General features: G+C 41.5%; 1 protein-coding gene across 1 annotated transcript in view; it reads right to left on the reverse strand.

Annotated features, from left to right (window-relative positions):
- Positions 1–298: 298 nt before the first annotated feature.
- LOC139942789 (uncharacterized) overlaps positions 299–16,940 on the reverse strand; it is a 29,229-nt gene continuing 12,587 nt past the window's right edge. Inside the window, exons 10-22 of the mRNA XM_071939571.1 lie at positions 16,645–16,779; positions 15,686–16,290; positions 14,610–14,772; positions 13,938–14,072; positions 9,322–13,248; positions 8,520–8,713; positions 7,292–7,455; positions 6,163–6,266; positions 5,203–5,302; positions 4,603–4,684; positions 4,148–4,262; positions 3,615–3,719; positions 299–3,257 (exon numbers count right to left, since the gene is read on the reverse strand). Coding sequence (XP_071795672.1) covers positions 2,913–3,257; positions 3,615–3,719; positions 4,148–4,262; positions 4,603–4,684; positions 5,203–5,302; positions 6,163–6,266; positions 7,292–7,455; positions 8,520–8,713; positions 9,322–13,248; positions 13,938–14,072; positions 14,610–14,772; positions 15,686–16,290; positions 16,645–16,779 — 6,174 coding nt within the window. The 3' untranslated portion in view covers positions 299–2,912. The remainder of the gene's footprint in view (positions 3,258–3,614; positions 3,720–4,147; positions 4,263–4,602; positions 4,685–5,202; positions 5,303–6,162; positions 6,267–7,291; positions 7,456–8,519; positions 8,714–9,321; positions 13,249–13,937; positions 14,073–14,609; positions 14,773–15,685; positions 16,291–16,644; positions 16,780–16,940) is intronic.

Genomic DNA, 16,940 nt, shown 5'->3' on the forward strand with positions numbered 1-16,940 from the left:
TACAGCGCCCTCTAGCGTTGGCGTTGTGTATTTTTGTATTATTTTAATTTGGGGGCGGGGGAGGGGGGGGGGCAAGTTTCCTTAAAAAAACTAAGTACAGAATTTATTAAAGGGGAAATTTTCAAGTTTCAATCTAAAATGGAAAACACTTCAGTTCAGGTAGAGACTGAAAAGCCAACCCACAAGCACATTGCAAAGCTGCAGTCCAAGGTGGGATTTGAACCAGGGTCCATGGAGGTGAAAGAATTCAACCAAAATGAGTAAAAACAATAAGAAACTTGAAGTTTGAATTCCTTTGTAACTTTTTTATTATAGTTTTTATTTTTGCTAAAGCTTCGAGACCAAAGTTAGACTTTCTTGAATTTAGTATATACATTATCCTCTATAATATACACAGTTTATGATACAAGTTTTTGAAAAATTATATTAAAGTTGCATTTTTAAGCAACATCTGAAAAAGGAAAAAGAACAATAAAAAAACACCCCCCAAAAACAACAAAAATATAAAAAATCTTCCTTCACCTCCCATTCAAAGCTACTCGAACCCAAAAAACAGAACGTTTCCCACTTTGTCTTTTACAGAGAAATACTAAATGGTATAATATTTGAAAAAATACACTATGGCAGGCAGGCTTGATATTTCACAGCTCTATTGCCCCTGGTCATTGCCTCGGTGCCCCTTGAAATGTTTCAATAGAATTTACAATTACCTCATAAGAATGCTCTGAACAAAGGAGAAAAGGCCTCAATGCCCTTGCCCTTTCAAAAACGAAACATCAGGCCTGGCATTTAAAAAAAAAAAAAAAAAAAAACCCAGATGTTTCAATCTGAATATTCCCAGACCACACCTAATGTGCTTTTATTAATCAGAGCGAACCCCAAGCCCAAGCCTTAGTAGCGTTGCTAAAGGCAGTCGCATTATTCACTCCGAAAAAGACGCCGTTGTAAACCCATCCGTATACACTGTGCGTGGTGTGTTTAATCACACTGCACGACCCACCCGTACACACTATCACATCGCTGAATACCTGTCGTACGACTACTGTACACAAGTAATCTGCACTCGTACCACTAACCGCATGCGGAGGCCGTACCCAGCCGACGCATGCGGATGTGTATGGGGCTTCAGGTCGGGCGATGTGTTACGCACATTGTGTATACGAGTGGGTTTTGTACAGAGCGGCGGTCTTTTTTTTCTGAGTGAATAATTTGGCTGCCTTGAGCAAGGCTTAAGCCATAGCCAAAGCCAAAGAAATAATCTGAAGGAAACTTGAGTAACCCTCAAACATAAAATAACAAAGGTCTATACTAATTTAATCTTTTTTTATGTCAGTGTCCTGGCGATTTTGATCAAGATTTCAGTCACAAATTTCTGTTTCAATAGTTTCCTTGAAATTACTGAAATAAAACATCTCTCACATAATAACATATAAACCCAAAACTTTAAACCAAACTCAACAAACATCAATATGTTAAGCATACTAATTAGTTAAAACTAGTTTGTCGTATCAATAAACAAAAAGAAAATTAAGAATTGAAACACAACTAACTGACAATTTTAAAGCCTAAGAAATTGCTGAATGCTTTCAGGGTTTCTAAATTAAAGTACTTATAAATAAATGTATGTAAGCTTATCAAAACATAATGTAGAAACAAAGGGCAAAACAAGTCTAATAATGCAATAATAGCAGGCAACAGAGGCAATCGCCTCCATGCCCACTGGTCACCGCCTTGGTGCCCCTTAAGACATTCACTTGACCAAGGTCACACTGCCTTGCTCATACACAAACAATATATCATCTAGCTTAAAGGAACACGTTGCCTTGGATCAGTTGATTTGGTCTATAAAAAGCGTTTGTAAACGTTTTTTTTATAAAATGCATATGGTTGGAAAGATGTTTTAAAATTAGAATACAATGATCCACACAACTTGCCTCAAAATTTGGTGTTTTTCCTTTTACTGTGCGAACCAACACGGTCGGCTCCCATAAATGGCCAAACGTGTTAGTCAACGAGGTAAAAACAAAAAACGTACAATTTAGAGGCATATTTGTGTGGATCATTGTGTTCTAATTTTACAACATCTTTCTACCCATTTGCATTTTATAACAGACGGTTGCAAACGCTTTTCATTCAAAGACCAACTCGATCGATCCAAGGCAACGTGTTCCTTTAATATTCAAAGGCAACTGTAGACCACTCAAGGCGTATTTTGAATTGCCATAAAAACAGTTTAAATATCTAGCACACATCTACTGTTCAATTTAGCCCACCTGAATTTTGTTTGTGGTTCTGAAACATCTGCTGATCAGTTGCAATTTCTACGAAGCAGATATAAAAAATACCATCGTAATTTGGTCTGAACCAAGAAGAGCACAACCTGCAGCATCCCAATCAGGACTAACGTACCGGTGCTAGCCCATAGGTTGGCAGTGTCCCTATCTTCTCTACATCTTTGTGATGGGGTTAACACCCAGAGTTTCCCTTGTGGTTTACTACTTTGAATTAAATTGTAAAATAAATTAGCATCAAATTTGGCAGTATACAGGTATAGACGATGTGACCTCTGACGTGCATGCAATCTTTTTGCCCGGCGAAACATAACGTATACAGAGGGCGGTTTGAATGTAAACGTAGGTCACATCGACTAAATTTCTTTTTTAAAAATACAACAGCTGCGTCCTCTCACTGAGGTCCCCAATATATTTGAACAATTCATAAATTAAACAATTATTTTTAAAGAAAAAGAATATTTTTAATAATCCACAATTGGACATACCCATCCGAGAAATGTTTCATCCTCGGCGCACAGAATTGGTCAATGAAGTGCCTCCTTTTGACCTCTAGATGTGGACGCCCTAATCAAATGATGTCATGTGCATAAGGTCTATTACCATAAACTTGTTGGATCGTTATTGCAAGATATCCGACAGCCCCGAGCTTCTACTTCCCGGGGAGCTTCTACCCGACGCTGCCTCACCAATGACGATCGGCGCGATGGTCGGTACGGCTGGCAGGACGGACTTAGGGGCAAGCATTGGCTTCATCAGCTGATGGGGCTCACCGGATCCACTCCTGGGCTCAGGGTGGTGCATGAAAGGCGAGTATTGGGGCACCGGGGCGGAGAACGGATTGAAGGCTAGTTGACCCCGGGGGCTCCTTGGCTTCTCACTGGTCATCTCTTCAAGGGGAAGGCGCACCTTAGGCGTCGGCGTCGACTCGTGCTCAAGGAACTTGACAAACTGCTCTGTGAAGGACTGTTTATCAGAAACAGAAAAATCAAAGTTAAAAATTCAATCTCATTATAATGAGATGTGAAACTAAGCATTCTGTCTGCAATCATTTCCATCAGAACAATTTCATAAACAACACTTTTTATGGCGCTGTTAGTCATTGTACAGAGAAAGGTACACTCAAATCCTGTCACAGCAGTTCTAATCCTAATTTTAGCATGCTGAGTTGATAAACTTCAAGTTTCCAGGTGGACAAATCTGGAAAGAAGTGACTTTTGAGATGGTCAGCATTTGTACGGCTATGTGTTTGCCAACAAGTAGTGTCTGTATGCATGGGTGAATCTAATCAGCATATTTCACGGGAAATGGTAAATTACTTACATTTTCCATCTTTGATTTGCGTGGAGTTGAGGGAGGGGTACTTGATGGCGTACCTCTACCCCAGATTCCTGATAACCAACCTCCTTGGTTCTCTTCCACACCAACCTGTAACGAACATACCAGTGAACATGGTGAAATAGCAGATTAATCAAAGCTAGAAACGCCTTTTAGTTGAATAGGTACATTTCATACAATTACAAAATTGTTACATCCCGGATGTGCACAGACATGAACTGCTGCTTTGTCATTCATCTGTAATTGTTCGTCTTGTAGTCCCATACAAAGAGTGGCTTTTAGCCTTGTTTGGGGCGAACATGCATAAAAACAATTATAAAAGAGTAGGCAAGGCCGCAAGTACCACTAGCTATCTAAGCTGTGAATGCCCCCCTCTTTTCATAAGTCCATCCTCTTTCAAGACCAATGGAGGTCTACTACTACTACTACATGAATTTCACTCTCGTCAATGTTCACCCATAAATGATACTTAGTCAGTTTTCCCTTGTGGTTTATTCCTTGCCAAAACCAATACTCACCGTCTGCAACTCATCATTGGAGAAGTTCAGCACATTGCCGATGAGTTTGAGGACCTCGGAGCGCTTCTTCGCAGGAGCGTGGAAGTATCCAAGGACTAAGTTCTTCATAAGCGGTCTGGTGAGTACACAAATAGGGACTAACTCGTGAATATTATTGAATTTATTGGTTTTTCGTTTTCATAAAAAAACAACCATCAATGATTTGAACACAATAAAAGTTTTCTTGAAATAAAACTACTTTTTTTTTTAAGAATACCTTTTTTATCAGAAATCTCCATTAAGTAAAGAAAGGGTCTAGAACAAAACAAAAAATTCCTCTGGCAACTCAAACACACTCCCAAGTTTTGTTTAAAAAACTTAGAAGATCTTTTATGGAGCTTTTTCGAAATGTTTCATGTAAATAATGGCACCTGTGGATTGTCTCCTAAAAAAATTGTGAGAATGATAACACTTACTTGTCCACTTTGCTGTCCCTGGCGTTCCCAAACTCTTCAAACCTTGCCTCGTACTGATGAAGAAGCTCCTCCTTCTTGTACACTGAAAAAGAAACCCAAGAGTGTATGAGATTTAGAATAAAAAAAGTGTGGTCTGGAGCATCAAACTCAAGTCCTGGTGGCTGAGTCATCAGTGTGTGGGTTCGAATCCCGGTAATGACACTTGTGTTCCTGAGCAAGACAATTAACCAAAATCGCTTCTCGTCACCACCAAGAGGATGAAGGCAAGGCAAAATACCACTATGCCATCCTGACAGGCCTTAGTTAATTAAAGTTACGAGAAAACTCCATTGAAAAAAGAGGCCAGAATAACACATCCTTTCCCTCTTTACCCAACTCACAACTGTTATCTCCATGGTGGACTTTACTAGGGCTGCCGACTGCCCCAAGCAGATTGACTGCTCATCCATTCAGTTTAATGACCCATGTGATGACAATGTAAACACACTCACTCACTCACTCACTCATTCATAAGAATGTATAGTTTCTGAGTTTGCGTGGCCAAACTTGGAAATTGTTTGACAGAGCTTTCCTGTCATGAAGGAGTAAAAATGTTCTTACGCTCTTCTCTGAGTCTGACAGCTACTTCCTCCTTCCTGTCCAACTGCTCACTGAGTCTTGATGCGGCATCTAAAGCCTCCGTCGTTGCCTCTAGACGCTCCTAGAATAACGTAAATAATAAACCAATGAAATTGATAGATCCAATTCAAAGGACTTACATTTCTGATTGTTAGGAAAATCATTTCCATGCCTGTGGCGTCAACCCTTTGGTTTTCCAACTAATCTTGTTTGAAATTACCACACATTTCTTTAAAAAATTACACGATGGAGTTCACGGCTTTCTGATTTGTTCCCCTTCTTGACTAATTTTTGTACATACTTGCAGGAACTTTCTACAACTCCACACAGCAGCCTAAAGCAGCTACACTTTCTGATTTCGTGATCTTGCTTCTTACCTGCTTTTATTCGTAGATAAGCAATCTTCAAAGTTTTTTTTTTATTTGGCTCTAACACAAATTTGTTTATTGCGTACATTGAGTACTATTACATATAGTAAAAGTTATTCTTGAACTCAGATTAAAGACACTGGACACTATTGGTAGTTGTCAAAGAATAGTCTATAGTCTTCACAGTTGGTGTATCTCAACATATGCATAAAATAACAAACCTGTGAAAATTTGAGCTCAATCGGTCGTCTAAGTTGCGAGATAATAATGAAAGAAAAAAACACCATTGTCTCACGAAGTTGTGTGCTTTCAGATGCTTTCGAGACCTCAAATTCTAAATCTGAGGTCTCAAAATCAAATTTGTGGAAAATAACTTCTTTCGTGAAAACTTCATTACTTCAGAGGGAGCTGCTTCTCACAATGTTTTATACTATCGACCTCTCCCCATTACTCGTAATCAAGTAAGGTTTTATGATAATAATTATTTTGAGTCATTACCAACAGTGTCCACTGCCTTTTAAGTAGTCTGAATATGAAGCCTCTCCTAAATGTACTTTTTGTAAGTTGTACTCACTTGTAACTCCACATTCTGTTTGAAGAGTTGCCCAGCCACTTTGTCCTTCTCATCAGCTCGAAATTTGTACCTCTCTATATCGGCCGCAATCTCTGCCTCTTTTTCTGTTCGGTTCAAACAAAAATACTTCATGCTACTAGGATTTACACGTATAGCTTTTGGAAGCAATCAACTAGCCAGGTGGACCATTTGGTAAGAATTCTGACTAGTCCTCAAAATTACACTGTCATGACTGTTATGTCGCCACAGTATAGCAACGTCAAAGGTAGCCTGAACAACTGATATCACACTTCAAGGCTCGTATAATACGCCAGATACCAGCATTGAGCAGAGGTCCGGATCTGTACAAATGTACCTTTGACCTTGCATTCACTTCTGGGGCCAATTTCATAGCGCTGCTAAGCACAAAAATTTGCTTAGCATGAAATTTTTGGCCTTGATAAAAACAGAATTACCAACCAAATTTCCACGTGGTTTTGAGGATACATAAACAACAGCTGAATACAAGTAACAAGCAATAAGAAACAAATGGAAATATGGTTGGTAATCCTGATTTTATCAAAGAAGAAATTTCATGCTAAGCAAATCTTTGTGCTTAGCAGCGCTATGAAATTGGGCCCAGATGGAGATTCGCAGTCAAATCACACGTACATTTTGTACATAGTAAATATAAACACAACACTAAATGATGTACACCACATTATGCACACATCTGCTGCATGCAGACGGTCAAAAGTGCAAGCTGACTGTACATCACCCCTGACCAATCAATACACAGATATAGAAAGCTTACGTCACAGCATGTTATCCAATGAAATCATTGTATCCAATGAAATCACTTGGCTTAGCAGACCAGTGCCTGTCTTTATCCTCGCAGATAAAGACAGGGGACCAGACTTCGTAAAGGTCGCACAGCTTTTTTTAAACGCATGAATAGTAGTAGATTGTCCGTCGTATTTGACTATGACGTCTTTGTGCATTCAGTGTGTTCGCATGTGACTATATAGTCCAATTCGAGAGCGGCACAGCCGCCAACAGTTGGGGCATGGAAATTGTCCAGGTACAGCTGGCACAGCTGCAGCAACCTGACTTAAAGTCCAAAAGCATGACCCTCTCTTCCCAGACCTACCTTGTGTGAACTGCTCGAGGACCAGTTGGAGGTTGGCGAGGGAGGTACTGTACTGCTCTACTTGCTCCTGGGCCTCCCCCAGCTGTAGAAGAGCCTGGTCTTTCTGGTTAGTGGCAGAGTGTAGCTGGTCTAGGAGACTCTCTATTTGACTGCTAGCCTCCTTACTGAACATCAAATCATAAAAAGGTCAATTCAATATTTGTTTTTTTCCACTTAAAGGGTTTATGTAACTTTTGTAGGACAACAAACACAATGTCCACAGATTTACACTAAACTTACACAGTTTGAAGATAATGATAGTAGAAAGCTTCCCTGAAAATGTTACGTGCTGAGGTGCTGTAGTTTTCGGGAAATGAGTAAAACAATGTCATCATTCACAAACATATTTTCATGAATTTTTTTACTCATTTTTCAAAAACTACAGCACCTCAGTAAGTCATATTTGAACGGAAGCTTTCCACTATCATTATCTTCAAACCCTGTAAGTTTAATGTAAATCTATGGACATTTTGAAAAAGTACCCAAATCCTTTAACACTACTAATTGGGCACTACGCATTCTTGCAACCATCTTAACTCCTTAGACTGGGAGCAAATGGTCAGACAGTAGAAGGGTACATGGACATTTATAATGAACTAGATAAAAGGTCTTTGACAACTCAATGTTTCAATCAGTATGCCCCGATTCTTCTTCAGGAGAATATTTTTCCTGAAGTTGATCAAAGCATACTGATTAAAATGTTGAGTTGTCAACTACCAGTTCTTTTCAGAACTCTCTCAAAACAGACTTTCACCTGACTATACTCCCACCACACTAAGGTTCAAATCCTACTTAGATATCAGGTACTTAAAGCAATCGCACTACATCGGTAAACAGTATTCTCCAAAGGCCCACACTCCATGTATCACAACTTACATATAAAATAACAAACCTGTGAAAATTTAGGCTCAATCAGTCATCGGAGTCGGGAGAAAATAACGGGAAAACCCATCCTTGTATCCGCACGTTTGGCCGTGTCATGACATGTGTTTAAAATAAATCCGTTTTCTCGATATCGGAAATTGGTAATTGTTTTAATTTTTTCTCAAAAAGTAAAGCATTTCATGGAATAATATTTCAAGAGAAGTCTTTCACCATTACCTTCTGTAAACCCTGTAGGTTATTTGTAAATATGTGAACTTTTATTTTTTTTTCTGTTCCGAAAGTGTCCAATGGCTTTAATGAATACCTTGCGCTATGTACTGCCGATGAGCTGGTCCTAGCAGAATCCTCAGCCTGGACCAGCCTGTTTCTCAGCTCCTTCTCTCTCTCCTCAGCCTGGAGGGCTTCTCGGGTGTACCCTTCCTCCACCTCTATGAGATGACCACGAAGACGCTCCACCTCTCTCACAAGACGCTGCTCACGCTCCTGACTGCCGTGCACCTGAATCCAAATATAACTCAATTAGACGATTTGGCATGACTAGATAACAGAGACATTCCTTTGTTCAATATGAGTAATTCACATTACAGTGCTGTGACACCATGTGTATTATCTATTTTGCTGTGGAGATTTAAGAATTTGGGAGACTATTTACAATGTAGATGTGAAAAGAACTGTCCTGCTTCAGCCGGAAATACACTATGATCTTTTAGCCGATCAAGAAGACTTTTCGACATCAACTTCACTGCCATGGAATGAGTTTCAGTAGGTCTCAACGTTTCGATGCTCTAGTCATTGTCAGGACAAACTTAGAGCAACGCCTAAAAACTTTAGGTACAGTAAAGTCCTATAGACAATTTTGCTAATGCTGCTGAAAAAACAATCCACAGGGATACATGTACTACTAGGGTGGCTTTTGAACTCACGACCCCTGCCTTTTTAGAGCAGATGTCTTTACTACTAGAACACCAAGCTTGCCAAGTGACAAGAGACCAGTTCAAATTCTGCAAACATATAATTAGCAACGGGTATCACAAATTATTTCATAGATGAAAAAAAAAAACATTCCACCAAGAGCCACATACTTTACAGAGAGCATGTTTACTAACCTCCATTTGTTGAGCCTGTAAGTTGGCTTGGTGGCGCTGCAATGCCAGCAGGGCTTGATCTCTCTCCTGTTGAAACATCAACGCCTGTTTCTGCATCGCTTCCGTCTCGCCCAGCAGTCGCTGAAGCTCCCCGGCAGTACCCACTTCCCTCTCCTGCACCAGCCTCGTCAAGGTGGCGTTCTTCTCCTTCAGGGCGCCGATCTCGAACTCCTTCTCCCGAATCTGGACAGCAAGTCGGTTGCTCATGTCCTGCAGCGTCCTATTCTCGCCATCCTTGTTGTGCACGGCGTGCTGCAGTCCTTGGTTATCAGACTTCAACGTCTGGATCTCTGACTGGAAGCCCTGCTGCTGTACGTGCAACGTCTGGTTCTGAGATTTGAGACTGTGAAGCTCGACATCTTTGGACTTGGTGTCGTTGGTGAGGGTTTGCAGTTGATGGTTCTTCAGTTGCAGGGCGGCATCTCGTTGGAGGAGAGACTGGTTTTGAAGGTCCACCTGCTGCCGGAGAGAGGCAAGTTCTTCCATTCTATGATAAAGCTCCTCATCTTTTGATTTTATTGCGCTGTCTTTTTTGGACAAGGATTTTGCTTGGACATCGAGCTGCTCTTTCAGCTGAGCAACCTCAATTACTTCAACGGAAAAAGTTTCTTCATTTTGTGGCGGTGCCATTTGGACAAGGGCCACTTCCGCTTTAACCATTCCTTCAATTCCTGCTGGTTTGGATGAATCTTGGGAAGTTTTCCGAAGTGCATCAATCTGTGATTTTAAGGCAGTGATTTCCTCCTCTTTGGTTCTCAGCAAGGCATTTAACTGTTCATTCTCTTGGTGCCCAAGTGATGCCCTCGCACCTTCTTGATTCTGTTGATCAAGTTTACTTAAGCTTTCATTCAAGTTTGACAACTGGTTCTCTAGATCTAGCACAGACTGGTTCCTTTCCTCCAGCTGTTTCTGGAATTTGGCGATTGATGAGTCTCTGTGTTCAACCTCTACAGTAAGTTGGCTTAAGGACCTCTCCTTATCGTCCAGGTCAGCGTAGATAAGGTTATACTTCTGCTGAAGCTCTGCCTGTTTGTGTGTCTCTCCATTGACCACTCCAACCAGCCTCTGCACCTCCTCATAATACGTTAGGCTCTCATGATGCTTCTGGTGGATGCTGACGACGAGTTGGTCGCGCTCTTCCTTTAGCATCTTGTTCTCTTTTTGCATTTCTTCGTTCTCCGACAGCACCCTGGAGATGTCGGAGCTGTTATTCGGAGTAGTCGACTGCAGAACTTGCAACAGTGAATCGCCCTTCTGTTTGAGCGCCTCGATTTCAAGGTCCTTGTCTTGGATGAGGCGGGACAGCTTCTGTAGCGCCTGTTTCTGCATGTCATTCTGAGGCTCCTCGCTGTTACGCTTGATCTCCTTGTTGTCTTCCTGGACCTTGTCGAGGGCGAGCTTCTGAGCAGAGATGGTCTTTACTAAGCGGTGGACCTCATTCTTCTGGTTGCTGCACTCCCTTGTCTTCTCGTTCAAGACGGACATCATTTGACTGCGCTCGGCCTCGTAGGTACGAACCTGCATCTGAAGCTTGTGTAGATCAACAAGCATTGTATTTCCCATCACAGCATGAGATTTATCCCCAAGAAGCTTTGTCAGGGACTGGTTGCTCTCCTTCAAAAGTTTAATCTCTTTATCTTTCTCCTGTAAAACGTTCTCAAGGTGCTTCTCGTTGTCGCTAAGGGAAGACTGGGCGATTGTGTCCAGCATATGGTCATGCTTGGACTGCATTGGTTCAATATTGGCACTCAGGAGTTCAGGCACTGTTGTGACCTTAACAGTCTCTTCGATGACCCCATTCTCTATGTCCTGAGATGGTGTCCTGTTTTCCTGGTGGTTCGGTGCTCTTTTCAACTGCTCGAGACTTTCAATCAGATTGGCGATCTGGGTGTCCTTCTGTTTGACGACAAAGTTGTGCTCTGCCTTCATTTCGCCCATGTTCCGCTGCCTTGAGTCCAGCTCCTGTCTAATCTTCTCCACCTTGTCACTGAGCAAAGACAACTCTGTGTTTTTCTCATTCAGTTCTTTAATGAGTTCGCCTTCTTGATGTTTCCTATGTTCTTCAACATCAGCGAGCTTTGTGCCGAGATCAAGAATCTGGGCATCTTTTTCCCTGAGCAACGTACTCTGAGTTTCCACTGTTTTTTCCACTTCTGCCTTGCTGAGGGCAACCTGTTGTTGTGACTCTTGTAGGTTTCCACTAACACCCTCGAGATTGGCAGTTTTATCGTCGAGTTCACTTCTCAGAGCAGTAACCTCCGACTCCAGATTTGAAATCTTTAAAAGTGATGCTTCTACTTCTGTCTCTTGACGGGTGGATTTTTCTTCAAGTCTGGCTAGAGCTTCTCGCTTCTCCGCAACAACTCCTTGCAAAGATGAAGCCTCCTCCTCTTTGCTCTCCAACAGACCCTGTAGGTCATGGACCTCACCTTCTAGCTCAGTGATAACCTCAAGCGTCTTAGTCTCCACATCGCTACGTTCCAGTTGCTCCTTCAGATCCTGTCGAAGTTTCTGAAGCTCTCTTGAGAGTGAAGCATTCTTGGCGGTAGCTGCTTCCAGTTGGATCTCGCTCCCCTGAAGCTTCTCCTGCAAATCTTCAGATTGTTTGACCTTTGCCTTACTTTCCTCAATGGCCTTGAAGAAGTAGGAGTTCTCCTCCGCCAGGTTCTTGATATCCTCTTCCTTGTTCTTGAGTATGTCTGCAAGCTGTTGATGGTTATCTAGCGTAGAGTTCAGCATGTCTTTCGTCCCCGACAAGTCAGCCTGGAGCTCCTCGTACTCGCTCTGCAATCTCATCACCTCCGTCTCCTTGGTATTCTTCAGACGGATGAGTTTTTCATGTTCTTCCTGCAAGGTGCTCGTGTCCAAATCCCTCGACTTTGAAAGCTCTTGTATTGTCTTTTCATACTGTTGCTTATTTTGCCGAAGTTCCTGATGAAGGCTTTCTTTGTCTCTCTTAAGGCTCTCTATCTGATGCTCATATCTTCTTAGGAGCTTTGATTCTTCCTCGGCATGATGTCGCTGCCCTTCCAATTTTTCTTTTGTGTCTGTGCAAGCCAATTTAAGTCTCTCTTTCTCAGCTGTCATATCACCAAGAGTGCCCTCTAATTCATGAATTCGTTCTATTAACCCGTTCAACTCAGCATCCTTCCTCTGGCCAGATGAAACAGCTACATCTAGCTGATTGGTAAGGTCCGCAACACTACTTTCAAGCTGCTCTTTTAGAGCCAGACTAACCATACAAGCACTCTGCTCCTTCACATGCTGCAATTCCTTCTCAAGGCCTTCAACATTTGCTTTACTCTCATTTGCCTGTAGCACAAGCTCCATGTTAGTACCTTCCAGTTCCTTCTTGATTGTACTCGTTTCAAGAAGCTCTTCCCGCAGACTTAGAAGTTCCTCATCTTCCAAGTCTCGTCCTCTCCGAAGTTCACTTGCTTCTTCTTTCCTCCTGTCCAGCTCATCTTTCAGGTCCTTAAAATCTTTGTCCTGTTTAGTCCTGAGCTCTTCAAGACTTCTCAGCAGATCTTCCTTATGGTTTAAGTCACTTACAATCTTGATGTTTTCCGATGTTAGTTTTTCTATGGTCTCCTTCATCTGGTCTCTGGTTTGCAGGACTTGATTCAGAGCCTGTTGATGCTGTTGATTGAGAAGTTGGAGATCGACCTCCAGCTGGTCCCTCTGTCCATCATCTCTCAAGGAGGCTTCTTTCTGAAGCTGGAGCTCCTGCTTGTACTCCTGGGCCTGCTGGGAGGAGCGATGGGCCGCATCCTCTGCATGTTGTAACTTGCTCTTCATCGATTCCAACTCCTGTGACAAAGTCGACGATGCTTCTTCCTTAGACTTTAAATCCGCCTGAAGCGTCTCAAGTTCAATCTGCAATGCTTTCTGAAATGTAAAAAAAAAAAGAAATATCCAAATTAGCCGGAATTATCTTTAAATCGTTCAACCACACATTTTGGCAAACTGGTGTTTTTACACATTTCAATGTTATCATTCAAAACAACATCTTCCCTAAGATTCAAGTCATAAAACTTCAATCAGCACAAGGAAATATCAAAAGACTAAAAGTTCTGAGTTTCTAGCCAATTTTTGATTTCCCAATTTTTACATTTAAGTATAACTCAAACACAATTTTCTCCCAACTTGAAAGTTTGGCAAAATGTCTCTTCACAAAAATGTTTAACAACATCCACTGATTATAAGTTTTGCATTAATAACACTTGACACTATTGGTACTTGTCAATGACTAGTCTTCTCACCTAGTGTATCTCCACATATGCATAAAATAAAAACCTGTGAAAATTTGAGCTCAATTGGTCATCGAAGTTGCGAGAGAATAATGGAAGGAAGAAATCAAATTCTGTGATCTCGATATTAAATTAAAATATTTCAGTGAGAAATTACTTCTTTCTCAAAAAACTTTGTTACTTCAGAGGGAGCCGTTTCTCACCATGTTTTCTACAATCAACAGCTCTCCATTGATCGTTGAACAAGTGAGTTTTTATGCTAACAATTATTTTGAGTAATTGCTGATAGTGTCCAGTGCCTTTAAGAACAACTATTTGCCTAATTACCTTATCTTGAGAGAGTGAAGTCTTCTCTTGATGCAGGCGCTGCATTTCTTCCTCGATCTCCTCTATTCTGTCTTGGAGTGTCTCCAAGTCTTCCTCAAGAAGCTCAGTCTGCTGACTGTCAATATCACTCAAACCCTTTATAGAATCAAACAAATCAATATTAGAATTATGAACGATCTGAATGATTTTGATTCATACAATGATTCTGATTTTAAGGACCGACAATGATTTACACGATTTTCTATGATTTCCCCTCACTTTTGTTTTACTCTTTCCCCTCCCCCAATTTCATTCAACCAAGCTTCTTTTTTATCTTTCAACACAAGTATGAATCTGAGAAGCTATACTGTGGTAACGCTTTTCATATTGCGTATTCATACAAGGGATTATTCTTACTGCTCTGGATTTTCGGCAATATCTCAAAAACTCTACTCCTTTTCAAATGAAATTTTCAAAGGTTAGTTTTATTGTATAAATCTACATTTGTGCAGGATTAAAACCAAAGGCATATTGTGCCTTTATAATTGTGCCAAGTCTCATGCTTTTGTCACTTACATGTACTGAGCAGTTCCCATCAGTTTTTTTGCACCCTTCGCATAAACTATCAAGTAAACAAGTCATTTAAAAGTCTGAAATGTCTCCTCCCTGCAGTATGTTGCCCCCTCCCCTTACCTTCTGTGCTTTGAGGCTCTGCAGTTCTACATCCTTCTCCTTGAGTTGTTCTCTCATCCTGACGACTACTTCTTCTAAGGCTTGCTTCTCCATATCCCAGTCTGCTCGGATCAGCTCAAAATGCTCACTCTGCTCCTGCAGGACAAGAGCTGCCTCCGGGAACCTTCAATAAAATGTTTTAAAATGTTAATAAGAGTCGTTCAGCAGTGACATACTTGTACAAATCAGTTTGAAAACAAATGCATGTAAATGCATGGTAGGAAGAACAAAGATTACTAGCAATTGCGTAGCAGGTCCTGGCCAAACGGTCTAGTGCATCATACTATTAGTAAGTTTATTTACAAATATCATCATCGAGAAGAAAAACAGTACAGTCATTATATATGAATGTGGAGGCATGATTCAAAACAGTACAGTCATTATATATGAATGTGGAGGCATGATTCAAAACAGTACAGTCATTATATATGAATGTGGAGGCATGATTCAAAACATTACAGTCATTATATATGAATGTGGAGGCATGATTCAAAACAGTACAGTCATTATTATATGAATGTGGAGGCATGATTAAAAAAGCAGGACTTGTCAAGGAACAGCCACCAAAACATAATAATATAATAATAAACTACAGCATTTATAAGGCGCACTTTACTGAAAAAGAGAAACATTCAAAGGCGCCGGTCAAGTTTTGTCAAGATGTTGGAAACCAAGCAAGAACAAGTGTGTTTTGAGTTTCTGCTGGAAGAGAGTGGTGTTGTGGATTTGTCTGGGGTATTCCGGAAGTGAGTTCAAGTGTCATGGTGCTATGTTGGAGTAAGCCCTGTCCCCGTAACTGGCCAGGCGAGTTCGAGGAACATGGAGCGTATTGCTGATAGATCTTAGACCTGGTCTAGTTGTACGGGGTGTCAAGAGATCGTGTATGTAGGGTGGAGCTGAACCATGTAGTGCCTTGAATGCGAGTATGATTATGAAAACAAAACAAACACCAGCTTTACAATAGATGAATGAACAAAATAACACCTACAACATTATTAAACTATCATCCCTATGTCAACTAAGAATGTGGAAGATACCTTTGTTTCATTCCAGAGAACATGATGGAATCATCGTACTCCCCGTCAAAGCTGACATTGTCCGAGCTCTCCAGGGCACCGACCTGACTGTCCGGTAACTCATTCTCACTCATCGCCATCGACGACGCGTACATCTGTCCTGAGCCGGTGGTTCGCTCAGACTCCGTGCTTGTACCGGACGGCGATCGCGGCCGTCTAAACTGAATACGATCGGTCGTCCCACTCGCATGAAGTCTGGCGTTACTTTCCGTCTCACTATCCACCGATAACTCCAACGTTCTATCAGAACCTGATCGGGATCGGCTAGCACCGTTCGATCGTTTTAACCCATCGACGTCTTTGTTCAGCTTGATGATGAGGCCCTCGCAACTCTCCTTGTCTTCGACTAGTGAGGCGCAGGATTCATTCAGCTCTCTGACTTCAGTCTCAAGGTGGTCCACTTTGTGTCGGAGGTGTTGATTCTCTTCCTCCAGCGCCTGGAGCAGGTCCGGGGTGATGTTTTCCTTGCTCGGGGATCCGATGTCGACGATGATGTCCGAGGTCTCGTCGCCGATTTGGACATTGGCAGCTTTCAAGACGGCGACCGAAACCTTTCCTTCCGTAACCTAAAATTGCATAAGAAACATTGAGATTACATGTATCTCTTACTGCAATTTCTTCCACTGCCAGAAGCACCGGGTATGGGTCTTTTTAAGTGCATACACAACACACGGGACCTACAGCTTTACGTCACTTCCACAGGACGCAGCAATCACGATTAAGCGTCTTGATTAAGGACACAAGTGTGTCAAACCCGTAACTCGAACCCACACTTTGCTAATCAAACACACAAGAGCTTGAGTTTGAACTTGGCAGGTGGATTTACAGAAGTTTTAAAATGTCTTTATTTTAAAATTCCTTTCATGACCGCGAAAGGCTACATGATAGCAACACTTCACAAGTGCAAATCCGAGACGTACCTGTTGGCCGTTGTCAATCATCTGGCTAACGAGTTGCTGTTTCTCCTTCAGTAACTCAGTGCGTCTGTGCATGGCCCCAGATGAGAACTTCTTCCTTGCTTCATGCAACTCTTGCCGTGTGGAGCTTGTATTTGCCTACAGTTAAGAAAACAAATCAGAAGTACATGATCCATATGAGAGTGATGGCAAGATGTTTATATAGGAAATATGGGAAATAGGAAAGATGCATACCCACTTTAAAGATGCAAACAAATTTCCCAGAAGTGAAGTAACCCATACCACAATTTTCTGTCTTC

Source organism: Asterias amurensis, chromosome 1 (genome assembly GCF_032118995.1).
Source record: "Asterias amurensis chromosome 1, ASM3211899v1".
Taxonomy (NCBI): Eukaryota; Metazoa; Echinodermata; class Asteroidea; order Forcipulatida; family Asteriidae; genus Asterias; species Asterias amurensis.